This window comes from Melanotaenia boesemani, chromosome 12 (genome assembly GCF_017639745.1).
Source record: "Melanotaenia boesemani isolate fMelBoe1 chromosome 12, fMelBoe1.pri, whole genome shotgun sequence".
NCBI classification, from domain to species: domain Eukaryota; kingdom Metazoa; phylum Chordata; class Actinopteri; order Atheriniformes; family Melanotaeniidae; genus Melanotaenia; species Melanotaenia boesemani.
Genome location: NC_055693.1, coordinates 23569079 through 23581970, shown reverse-complemented (window position 1 = coordinate 23581970; position 12892 = coordinate 23569079). Strand labels below are relative to the sequence as shown.

At 45.5% G+C, this 12892-nt stretch overlaps 1 protein-coding gene across 1 annotated transcript; it reads right to left on the bottom strand.

The window, feature by feature from the left end:
- Positions 1–5805: 5805 nt before the first annotated feature.
- Positions 5806–6744, bottom strand: LOC121649848 (olfactory receptor 5F1-like). The gene has a single exon (XM_042000950.1). The coding sequence runs from the start codon at positions 6742–6744 to the stop codon at positions 5806–5808; it is 939 nt and encodes a 312-aa protein (XP_041856884.1).
- Positions 6745–12892: the final 6148 nt, after the last annotated feature.

Sequence of the window (12892 nt, the reverse complement as noted above, 5' to 3'; positions counted from 1 at the left end):
TTCCCCCAGGAATCATCTCCTCCTGCTGATTCACGAGCCCCTTCTCCAGTTACTAGTGAGCCTGTGTTTCGGGATGCCTCTTTTCCTACTCCAGATCATTTTTCAGGTGACCCCGTGAAATGTGGTTTTCTGCTTCAGTGCACCTTAGCTATCACTCGTTCCCCACGCTCCTTCTCCTCAGATGCTTCTAAGATCTCCTACATAATCGGGCTACTCTGAGACAGGGCGTTGGATTGGGCCCTGGCCTATTTTCACTTTAATTCCTTGGATGCTGTTCCATTAATCTCCTTCTTGGAGGACTTTAAAAGGGCTTTTGACCACCCACTACATGAGGAGAGTGTGGTACAGCGGCTTCTGAACCTTAGACAGGGAGTTAAATCGGCGACTGATTTCCTGATTGAGTTCCGCATTCTTGCAGCAGAGACAGATTGGCCTGCTACTGTCCTCCACGGCATACTCTTAAATGCCCTCAACAGCCAAATGAAGGACCTGCTGGCGTCCAGTGAAATTCCGTCTTCGTTTGAGGAGTTCATCACCATGGTTATCCGCATTGACAACCGACTGGCTTAGCGGAGAAAGGAGAGGAACTCTCGCACTAACCATCCAACCGCACGGCAATCACCTGGTGATTTTGCCCCTTTTTCTCCCAGTCCAAGAACTACATTCCAGTCACCCTCGTCAGAGGAACCACCTGAGCCCATGCAGATAGGACGGGCCCGCCTCAGTCCTGAGGAGCGACTCCGCCGCATGAAGGCTAATGAGTGTGTGCACTGCAGCTCCAAGGACCATTTCATTGCTGCTTGTCTTACACGGCCAAAAGACAAGGCCCACCAGTAGGGGCAAGGTTACTGGTGGGTGGAACAAAAGAGTTCATTCCTCCACCTCTAACCCTTCCTGTCGTGATCCAGTCGGGCAACACCACTCAGCTTGTGGCCCTTTTAGACTCTGGGGCTGATCAGAATCTCCTGGACCCTGGTGTTGCCTCCAGACTTAATCTCCCCCTGGAGTCCCTGCCTTCACCTATCACAGTCTCCGCCCTGGATGGCGGACTTTTAACCAAGATCACGCACAAGACCAAACCCATTTCCCTGATTGTCTCTGGAAATCACAGGGAGGTCCTTGAGTTTTTTCTCTTCCCTATTTCCAGTGTTCCCCTCATCCAAGGATATCGTTGGTTGGCCCGGCATAACCCACACATCCTGTGGTCTGAACACAGAGTTGAGAGTTGGAGCCCCTTCTGTCATTTAAACTGCCTTAAGTCAGCCCTTCAGCCTCATTGTCAGCTTCCTTCTGATCCCGTGCCTGCTGTGGACTTGTCTTTAGTTCCCCCTGAATACCATGATATCGGCACCGTATTCAGTAAAACTCTGGCCCTTTCACTTCCTCCTCACCGTCCCTATGACTGTGCTATAGATCTTCTGCCTGGGGCATCCCTGCCCACTAGCAAACTGTTCAACATGTGACGCTATGAAATGCTACATCCAGGAGTCTCAAGCAGCAGGAATAATTAGGCCCTCGTCGTCGCCGGTAGGTGCTGGCTTCTTTTTTGTGCAAAAGGATAAGAGCTTTAGACCGTGCATTGACTATAGGGATCTTAACAAGATGACAATTAAGAACAAGTATCCCTTGTCACTCCTTACCTCTGCTTTTGAGCCCATCCAGGGGGCGACCATTTTCACCAAACTAGATCTCCGCAACGCCTATCATTTAGTCAGGAGCTGTGAGGGAGACGAATGGAAGACGGCGTTTAACACATCTTTAGGTCATTTTGAGTACTTGGTCCTGCCTTTCGGTACCACTAATGCTCCGGCGGTATTCCAGGCCCTCATAAACGATGTTCTGAGAGATTACTTGAACCTGTTTTTTGTGTATTTAGATGACATCCTGATCTATTCCAAGACTCCTGAGGAACACAGTCAGCACGCTCGGATGGTTTTACAGAGGCTGCTTGAGAACCGGCTGTACATCAAGGCAGAGAAGTGTGAATTCCACGCCGCCTCCGTAACCTTTCCTGGTCATGTCTTCCAGGGCAGGCAGGTGAAGACGGATCCAGCCAAGATTAAAGCAGTGGTAGACTGGCCAGTTCCTACCAACCGCAAGCATCTCCAAAGATTCTTGGGATTTGTCAACTTCTACCGTGGGTTCATTCGCAACTACAGTGCAGTTGCTTCTCCTCTAACAAAACTAACCTCTGTGAAGATTCCCTTTAGCTGGAACCCCGACACTGACCTGGCATTCCAGCTACTGAAAGAGAAATTCCCCACGGCACCTGTCATTCAGCCAGACCCTGATCGGCAGTTTATTCTCGAGGTGGATGCCTCTGACTCGGGGGTGGGGGCAGTACTGTCCCAGAGGTCAGAGTTGGAGGGTAAGTTACATCCATTGCTTTTTTTTCTCCCAACGTTAGTCAGCAGCCGAGCAAAATTACGATGTGGGCAATCGGGAATTATTGGCCATAAAATTACGATGTAAGCAATGGAGACGCTGGTTGGAGGGGGCTAATCACCCATTGTGTGGACCGACCACAAGAATCTCGCCTATCTCCAGCACGCCAAGAGATTAAATGCATGTCAGGCTCGTTGGTCCTTGTTTTTTGAATGGTTCAACTTCTCTGTAACCTATCGTCCAGGTTCCCGCAACACCAAGCCAGATGCTCTTTCCCGTCTCTACACTTCGGATGAAGAACCAGAGAGACCTAGCCAGATCCTTCCATCAACCTGTCAAGTAGGTGGGGTTTCTTGGCAGATCGAGGAGCAGATCAATCAGGGGCTGGTCTCAAACCCTGATCCGGGCAACGGACCCCCCCCGGCCGCCGATATGTGCCTTCTGCGGCCCGTTCAGCAGTCCTCCATTGGGCCCATACTGCACGTTTCTCCTGTCATCCTGGGGTTCATCAGACCTGCGCCCTCCTGCAGCGTCATTTTTGGTGGCCCTCCCTGGTAACTGATACCAGGGAGTATGTGTCAGCCTGCACCACCTGTGCCCGGAGTAAGAGTAGCAACCAACCACCATCAGGTCTTCTGCAGCCCCTTGAGGTGCCTGGCAGGCCTTGGTCCCACATAGCTCTGGACTTCATTACTGGCCTGCCTCCCTCACAAGGTAAAACTGTTATTCTCACCATAGTGGATTGCTTTTCTAAGGCAGCCCATTTTATTTCCCTTAGTAAACTTCCATCATCTTCTAAGACTACGGACCTCTTGGTCGACCACGTCTTCCGCCTACATGGAATACCTTCGGAGATAGTGTCGGATCGAGGACCGCTGTTTGTTTCCCAGGTATGGAAGTCTTTCTGTTCCGCCCTGGGCGCCAAGGTCTCACTGTCCTCTGGTTATCATCCCCAGTCCAATGGACAGACGGAGCGTCTAAATCAGGAGCTGGAAGCCACTCTCCGTTGTGTGGCTTCTGACAGTCCCTCCACCTGGAGCCGGCATCTGGCTTGGATTGAGTACGCTCACAACTCCCTTACCTCCTCTGCCACCAGCCGCTCCCCGTTCGAGGCTTCCCTGGGTTATCAGCCTCCCCTGTTTCCTGAGGAGGAGAGGGAACTCGCGGTCCCCTCAGCTCAGCATCATCTCCAGCGGGTCCGGCATGTGTGGGTTGGGACTCGTGTGGCTCTGCGGCGCACAACTGAACGCAACCGCCATCTGGCCGATCGACGTCGCGCCCCTGCCCTGCATTACGCTCCTGGACTGCAGGTTTGTTTGGCGGCCAAGGACATTCCCCTGATATCCACCTCCAAGAAACTGGCCCCCAAGTTTGTGGGCCCTTACGTGGTTGAGTCAGTTGTCAGTCCCTCCTCGGTCCTCCTCAAGCTCCCAGCCTCCCTCCGTATACATCCCACGTTCTATGTGTCCCTGCTTAAGCCTGTGTCTTCCAGCCCTTTGTGCCCTCGAGCCGGGCCCCCTCCGCCCGCCCAGTTGGTGGATGGGCATCCTGTTTATACTGTTTGCCGTACCTGGGCGTCTGTCACAGGGGGAGCGGTTTGCAGTACCTGGTCAACTGGGAGGGGTATGGCCCTGAGGAGCATTCTTGGGTGCCCCGTCGGTTAATCTTGAACGGGGGGGGGGGCTGTCATGGTTCTGCTGCTTGCCCTTCCCTTTCCTGAACTTTAAGTGGGGCTGTACTGGTTTCAGTAAGCCTTGGGCAGAGTCCGGTCTGTTCCTGCCTCCGCAGCTGTGTTCCATCAAGCCTCCCTTTATGAGGACTGCAGGAGCAACCAGACCTCGCCAGATTATCTCACTGTTTCCATGGTAAATCAGGCCACCACCAGTATTACTTGTGCTTCCAGTCGAGTACTCTGACCTTGCCTTGCCTTTTTCCTCCCTCCTAGCACTGCCTTGCTGCTCCAGAACTTCAGTTTGCCTCCACCTCCTGTCTTCCTCCACCGGTCGCCTGCTTGTTACCATCACCCACCTGCCTGCTTGCCCCACCCTCCTCCAGCTCAGGTACTGCAGCAGCTACCTTCCCCTCCACTCAAAATTTCCACCTGGATTCAGTAAGCCACCCACTAAGATTGGATAATTGGATATTTTTTGATCCGGACTGCCACTTATCATTCGCCTCTCCTCCCAGAGATCCAGAAACCCCGGGCTCTCCCCAGTTCTGACCACTCTGACCCCAGAAAACAAAGTTTGTTCTGTTTCTACAGTGTTCACGTCTGCTATTTGGGTCCTGCTTCACCTTATTCAGATGGCTGTATTAAGCCGTGACAGGATTTGTGTTGTCTTCAATAATTCCCCGTCTCCTTCCCTGAGGGCTTTCTTATCTACTAATTTAGCAGCTTTTGTACATCACTGGTGACACCTTACTGTCCTTACTGCGGGGATAATGCTTTCTACGTATAACCATTCAACCTCGCTGTTCTAAGGAACAATACAGGAAATCCTTCCTACCTTCTGCAATCAGACTTTACAACTCATCTACCTCTGTCAGAGCCACGATTCACACCTGGTCTAATCTTATCTGTCACCTTTTGCACTCTGAATCTCATCACGTTGCAGTTATGTATTTTTGCAAATAATGCACATACTAAATATGCATATAAATGCATATAATGTATGTGTGTATATATAGGAAACATTTATATGTGCACATTTACTCTTATTCTTGTTGTTGTTATAATTAATTTCTATCACAAACTCAATAATGCCTTCGGTGTGATCTCCATGTGGTTCATGGAGAGCATTACAATATAAAATATATCTAAAGTAATATTATAATATATATATTTGTGTATCTAGGCTAATAAAACACAGCTGTATCATTTACTTTTCTTCTTCATTACTGAGGCAAACTCGGTCATTACAGTTTTTGCATTAAATTATATCATTTATTTATTCTTATTCAGAGAGTTTCAGTGTATTGACTGACTCACTAATATCAACTAAGATGGTTAATTTGTTAATAAGCCATCGTATACCATACAACTAGTAAAAACTTTATGTGTCCATTGTAGTTGACAGTATGCATGAAAGGGTTAATGCATCATAATTATGTTCAAAAGAAAGTGACCAGTTGTGTACTGATTATTAGTTTATTAGTTAGGCACAGAGGGTTATGGTTCAGACATCTTATCCTAAATGCAGGATGCAGTGTAAGTCAATCTGTAATGCAAATACATGCACATTAACATGAAACACCCCCTGGTGAAATAAAACACATGTAATGTATGTAGTCGTAATGCCATCAAACTAACAATAAGCTCTTTCATTTATATTCAACAACAAAAATTTTAGCTATATTATTATATGAATTCAATATTTTCCCACATTAGATACTTGGAATATTTTCTTGGGCCAGAACATCTCATGACTGTAATGTAAAAACACAACTTTTACATAAGTTAAAGACTCTTTTTCTGATTTTTGTCAAAACAAAGCCATAGATGAGAGGATTAATAATTGGTGGAATTAGGAGAAATTCCATTGATAAAAAATTCTGGACATTTTGTGGCAACTCCTTTGAGCCAAATCGCATGTACAACAAGTCAAAAAGCAATGATGCAGTAACAGTTACTAAAGAGAGTAAATGTGGTAAACATGTCTGCATAAATTTATGCATGTTTTCTTTAGATGCATGGCTTATTTTCACCACATGTATGTAAGACCAAACAATAAAAATAACATGGCCAACATAGAAAGTGTAATTAAAAGCTGGAATAATAACTCGTGCTAAGGATGCAGAGCAAGCTAAATTAGAAATTAACCAATTGACACAGTAGAGTTTTGGTATATGGGAGCCACATAAAACTGGTGATGATGTTGTTATTGTGCTCAAGAATAGCAACAAAAAAGGAACAAGCCAGGCTAAAAACACATAAACAAAAACCCTTTTTTTAGTCATCACAGAGTGGTATGCTAGAGGTCGACATATAGCCACATATCTGTCATAAGCCATCAGAGCTAGAATAGAGAAGTCAGCACAGGCTGAAGAGTACAACACAAAACTCTGCAGAAGACACCCATAATAAGAAATGACATGAATGCTTGATAGAAGATCATGGAGGAATTTAGGATAAAAACCTGCTGTCCCATAGAGCCCATTGATGCACAGGTTGCAAATGAAGATGTACATGGGTTCATGAAGGTTTTTATCCACAATGATTGTTACAACAACAGTGACATTTACCAGCCAAATCACACAATAACACAGTAAAGTGAGCAAAAAGAGAGTAACTCTGTACCTTGCTATTCCATCAAGCCCTGACAGAGTAAACCTGGTAATAACTGAAGCGTTTTCCATCATAAAAATACTTTTCCTGTCTCTTTTACACACAGACTTAAACTGCATTTGCACAACCTGATCTTTGTGTGGAACCAAAAGGATCTTTCCACACGCGCTCAGGATGTTGTCATGGCTTTTTAAACCTTCGTAGCAGCAACAGTCCCTGACGTTGTTTATGTGGCCCTTCAAACATCCTATCAGTAATCTGGGAGTGGCTTTACCTGCTTTTGTCAAATATGTACATTTATTACATTTTTTTTCTGAAATTTAAAGTGTAAGTTATTCATATTTCGTTTTTTTGTTAGTTTGTTTGCTTTATTTGTTTTTTGTTTGTTTATTTGTTTGTTTGTTTTTACTTTTGTGACACAAATACAACTAAGTCTATCAGACTATGAGCAGGCATTCAGCCAGGCCTGTATTTCTTCAAAGAAAGAAATAATTCAAACGTTTGTTCATCCTTATTAATTATTTAGTAATTTGGCGGGGGGGTATAAATGTAAACATATAATGTAAACTGCTGTCATCCATTGAGAAATTAAAAGGTAAATTTAATTTTAACCAAAAACGCAGCATCAGTGGAAGGTAATTTTATTTTTGTTTGTTTGATTGTTTCAGGGAGAGAATGCATTTAATTTATTCCACACATTCCATTGTTATTATTAAAAAATATGGAAAAGACGTTACAAAGCTATTTTTAACTTTTTTTATAGATAAACTTTTCATAGTGTCAGTAGTCTGGTGAATATGTTTAAGCAGTCTGTGCACAATTCATGCATACATTATAGGCATCAATCTCTCATTGATTTAAATGAGGTGACATCTGTTGTTGCTGAATTGACTTATGATTTTTCTGCTTTGGCTTGACCTTACTTACCTTATTTGCATCCGTCAGATTGTCCACAGATACAAATGGCAGGTTAGCTGATTTTACTATCTCTGACCATTTTTCACTACAAAGATTGCCAAGGGATTTCAAAATGTAGAATTTGTGCTTTTCTTACATTTCTCACCCTGGAAACTAAAGGTTGTGGCCCAAAAATTCTAAAATATTTTATTTGAAAATACTGAGAATGCACTACTTCATGTTGAAGATTAAAGAAAACATACATTAACAGAAGAGATCAAGGTTATGGTAACTTCATTGATACCTGAAGGTAGATTTGTTTTGCAGTAAAAGCATGAAAAGTGAGTATTTATCTGCGGCTTGGATGTAAATAAGTGCATAAAAACCATGACAACAATAAAACAAAAAAAGTTATGAAAAGATAACAGTGTTGCTAAAGAGGTCTGAGGTGTTTCAGTGTTTGTAGCTAACCCTTGCTCACATAAAGGTCTCAAAAGAAAAATTTGTGTAAAAATATTATTTGACAGTGATGGAGCACACACCTTAAAAGAATTCATTTGAAAGAAAAACAAACAAAGGTTTAGTTATGTTTTCAAGTTCTTGAGCATATGCCTTCATTATCATTTTGTAGATTAAAACAATAAGGAAAAAAGTGGTTGTATGCTGGGAATATTGTTGATATGCCAAAAAAGAAGAAAATGTTTTTGGGTTTGTGTTAGATCCTGGGTGCAAAAGGCATGTCAGTTGCTGAAGTGGATGACTTGAGATTTAAAAATTTACACATCATATATTGAAAAAGCTCAAATCATATTCATACATTTGTCTGCCTATAAATCTAATGTTAGATGTTTGTATCATTTTTCTATTGACATGACAAACTTCCTATTTGGATTAATTATCATTAGGTTAAAATGTTTAATATGTTTAACAAGAAAACAACATGATCAATGCAACTTAAAAGGTCAATTGTTGGTAAACATGCTAAGGAAATTTTTTTTTTTTTTTCAAATTGGTTTGGGAAAATGTTTTGATCACAGTATTTTAATGTTAACTAAGCTCAGAATTCTGTTTCTTATTTTGTTAAGTATAAATCCATAAATGAGAGGATTCATGAGCAGAGGAAAGAGGAGAAATTCTATAATAATAAAGTTTTGAAAGTTTTGAGGTAAATCTGTGAAGCCAAATTGCATGTACACAAGAGACAGGCCAGGACTAGCTGTTTCCCCTTGACCGGGTCGTGCAGCTACTGCAGCCAACTGAGCCGCAACTAACCCCAGAAGGTACCCACTGTTACGGCCACTGCCTATTGCTGGCAGCTGCGGCTCATTCTACCGTTGATTGCCTGGTTTGGAGGCTCTCTTTCTGGAGTGGCTGGATTTAACACACCTCAGTCTCCTCCCTTCTGATCGGCTAATTGTCGGACCAATCAGGCTGCAGCTTACTAGAAGCCAAGATTGAAAAAGACTGCTGCAGCAGCCAGTCAGGAGGGGGAAGCCGGAATGGCTTAGGCCGCTTTCCCCTCACGTTGTGCACTGGATGTGTGTGTTTGTGGCATCAGGGTGAGACTGGTTGGTGCAGGTGGTCTCATCTACTCCGGTATTTGGCGATACCGTTCTCTAATAGGCGGTGCACCTGCTGTTGGTATCACATGTTGCACCGTGGTTGTGCATCCATATTCTTCATCACTGGTTGCAAAGACAGCCTTGTGTTTGTAGAGCAGGGCTTGCAACCGCTCCCTACCTTCTGCACACAGGTCCAAATCGTTCAAGTTAGGTAAAGCAACAGGCTCAGCACACACTTTGTTATCTGTACTCACTCTCACTGTGTTCGCATGAACTCTGGTCAGGGTCACATTATTCTCAGGGATTATGTCTGCAGAGTTAACTTCAAACGTTTTAGCTAACAATTGGTGCCTATACAGATACATTGGTGCATCGTTTGGATTTCTGACTTTTATCAAAACTCGCCCACAATGAACAGTGGATAAGGAACGAGCTATTAAAAGTCCACCCACCTCCAGTGGTTCCACCAAGCACTGGTAATCCTTCCCGTCAATTCCTCCCTTGGTCCGGCCCCACAGTAGAATTTCGCTTTGGGCTGGGACCCGAGTAGGATGACGAGTGATTGTCCTCACATATCCAATTGCCCCCTCCGAATCTGCAAACTGAGTCTGTCGGGAGCAGATTTTAAATGCCACATTCCATGCTCGCTGTTGTGAAACATCACAGGTCATTGATGCAATAGTGTGCTTATCCATTTCCTGCCAAAGGCGAGAAATAATGTTCATCCCCACTACGCCACTAGAGTCCATGAGGCAGTGGTCTTTCACAATCAGGAAACCACAATCCGTCAGCTCAGCCTCGCCTACTTTAATAGGGAGGATTACATAACCCAATAGGGGATGTTAAGCCCATTGGCGGCCTCTAGCGTGAGCCAGTGTCCTGCATCCGCCAATCTCTTTCCCTCCGTGGCAAAATGATGCAGGAAAAAGCTATTTTTCATCAGTGAAACATTTGATCCTGTGTCTAGGATGTAATGAGCTGGAACATTTTCAATCATCAAGTCAACATTTGGTACTTGTCCAATTAATTTGGTTACAACACTCGCCTCAGGCCCTTTAGGTTCTAAGCACCCCACTGTGTGGGCCGCCACCGTGGTGTCAACTAGTTTAAAGAAGTTGACCTTGGCCTGCCATTACAAAAGCGGGCAATATGACCTACCTGATTACGCTTATTACAAAACGGATTACCCTGATCGTCATACCAGTTTACAGAGTTCATACGGGCACGGCCCCTCCCAGCTGGTCTGACTGGTGAAAATGACGTCTTCCATCCTGGAGAGTGGACTGATCCGGGCGGGATCCTCTGCAGCTCGGACCTAATATCACTAATAATAGTTTTGGACAACTCAGTGAACTTAGCAGTCATCTGAGTGCTCATTTCTTCCCTCAGTTGTGATTTAAATTGTTCAAAGTCATTAGGATGTACTACATTACTGTCATGGCCCTTCAGAGTAAAACATTGAGCCTGCTCAGATGTCTCACCATAGGCCTGTTCTCTCACACATAATTCACCTTTGACAGTTTCAAATGTAAGCGTATCATCCAGCAGGATTTTGGTACGAAACTCACCCTAGTTGCTGGGTCCCTAAGGCCCTCAACCAAGTGGTCTCGGCGTAAAACATCATCGTCATGAATTCCTCTTGGGTCTTTATTTTTAAGCCTATTAAAATCCTCTTGTAGTCTGAGGGCGAAGGTACCAACATCCTCGTGTGGCTGTTGTTTAGCATTAAAAAATCGTGAACGCAAAGTGGAGGCGGTGGCCTTATCCCCGTACAATTTATTAAGTTCTAAAAAAAAATTTTCCGTCGTGTCCCTTCTATTTGGCGGCAAAATTAAAATCTCTCTTTTAGCCTTCCCCTCTAAGCAACAAAGTGTCAGTTCCACTCTAAAGTCCACTGGTACTCCTTGCAATGCAAAGGTGGTTTCCAAGTTACTTTTCCACTCCCCCAGACTGATTTCTGAGTCTTTGCCTTTAAACTTCAAAGTCACCATATTAAACATGGGAATCATGCCCAGTGGTCTCATTGTTGGAGCTTGACTGGGGTCCGATGTACTTGGACCAGGCTGGGCTTCACTTCGGTCTGTCATTTTGTCCACCACTGGTTGTTCTACTCCTACTTTGTCAGACCCTGCTCGCAGCGCCAAGATGTAACGCAGGTGCTTCTGACCAACCAGTAAGAGGTGGACAAAAATGTGCAAAGTCCGAACCAAGTCAAAAGATAAGTTTATTACAAAAAAAGGGTTTAGGGAACACTAAAAAAAGGGATAAAGTCTTTAAGTGCAGGTGTGCTGCTAGCCCTGTTAGGAGGGGGAAAAAAAGAGTCAGCGGAGGAAACTGGGTCTGTTACTCCTAGTCATCAAGTGTGTAGCAACGCGCTACAGTCGGCCAAGCGATGCTTGTGCTTTGGCTGTATTTGGGGTCAGACAGCCCAAACCACCGACTCAGGCCCATACAGTTCCTCCTTCTAGGCAAAACCAGAATCCCCCTCGGAGCACACCTGGACACAGAGTTCACCACGCCACAAAGAGAAGAAGAAAAGCATAACCATGAAATGTCTCAATATAACCCCATTATATAAATACAAGAATAAAATAAGTACCGGTACAATGTGTATTATGCCAATCTGCAGTTACCTGGACACAGAGTTCACCACGCCACAAAGAGGAAGAGCATTGTGTGTCTGCTGCTTAAATAAAGTAGTGCTCCCCTGAGCAGAATGAAAACACCTGGTTCACCACACCCACAAACACTCCCACAGCAAACCACACAAAAGAACATAGGCTGGATACAGCTCTACCAGGTTACACAACCATACCCCTATATTGTGTCGTAACACCCACCCCCCACATGTCTAGGGAGGATTGAGAGGAGGACAGTGGGAGAGCCAAGACCCAGGGCACACCACCCCGAGGACCGTCCAGGCCTCCCCCACAAGTACATGTGACCCCTCCCAACCCCACATACACACCTATGTCCTTGCACACTCACGCACACCGTATAAACACACACACAGCATATGAACCTCCCATTCTCACTTCCCCAGCACCTACCCCTCCCTCCCACCATGGCCTGTGGGAGATGTGCCCAGCGGACCAGAGGATGGCGAGCCACAAATCCGGTCACCACCCCCAGCCACCCCCCATCACCTCACACCCAGATGCGTCCGACTGGGCATCCCCCAGGATCAGCAGCCCCCAGTCAGCTCAGCCACCCCGGGTCCTGGCCCCCAGGGCAACCACCTCCCCCTGCCCAGCAAACATGACTGTTTGTGGTGTGTGTGTTGTTTGCAAGTAAAACTGAGGGGTAGTGACAACATTGTGCTGGAAACTAGGCCATATTAGCAGGCACGCCCTCCATGCACTACATGGCACGCCCCCCAGAAGTTGTTTGTGTGTTGTGTTTTTTATGTTTTGATGTCTCAGTGTAAATAAAACCGAGAGGCGAGTCGCCACAGGGTGCACCCAAGGAGGCTACTTGGGTGGCCCCCTCCATTACACCCCATATGATGTGCACGCCCCCCTAATCCCTATGTGTGTGTAAGAAAAAGAGGGGGGGGGGGCTAGGAGAAGAAGGGTCTCTAGCAGCACTAGGCACCCTGTTCCCCGGGAAGGCCCCCCATGGCAAGAAAGGCCAGGAGCAGCCGCTCCTCATGACCGGGCCACACAGCAACTGCAGCCAACAAGCTGCCACCAACCCCAGAAGGCACCCACCTACCACACACCCAGGGGGGAAGGAGAGGTGCAGAAGGAGAATAGCTGGTGAG

Excerpts from the sequence above, each read along its gene's own strand:
- LOC121649848 (XM_042000950.1), bottom strand. The coding sequence starts at position 6,744 with ATGATGGAAAACGCTTCAGTTATTACCAGGTTTACTCTGTCAGGGCTT.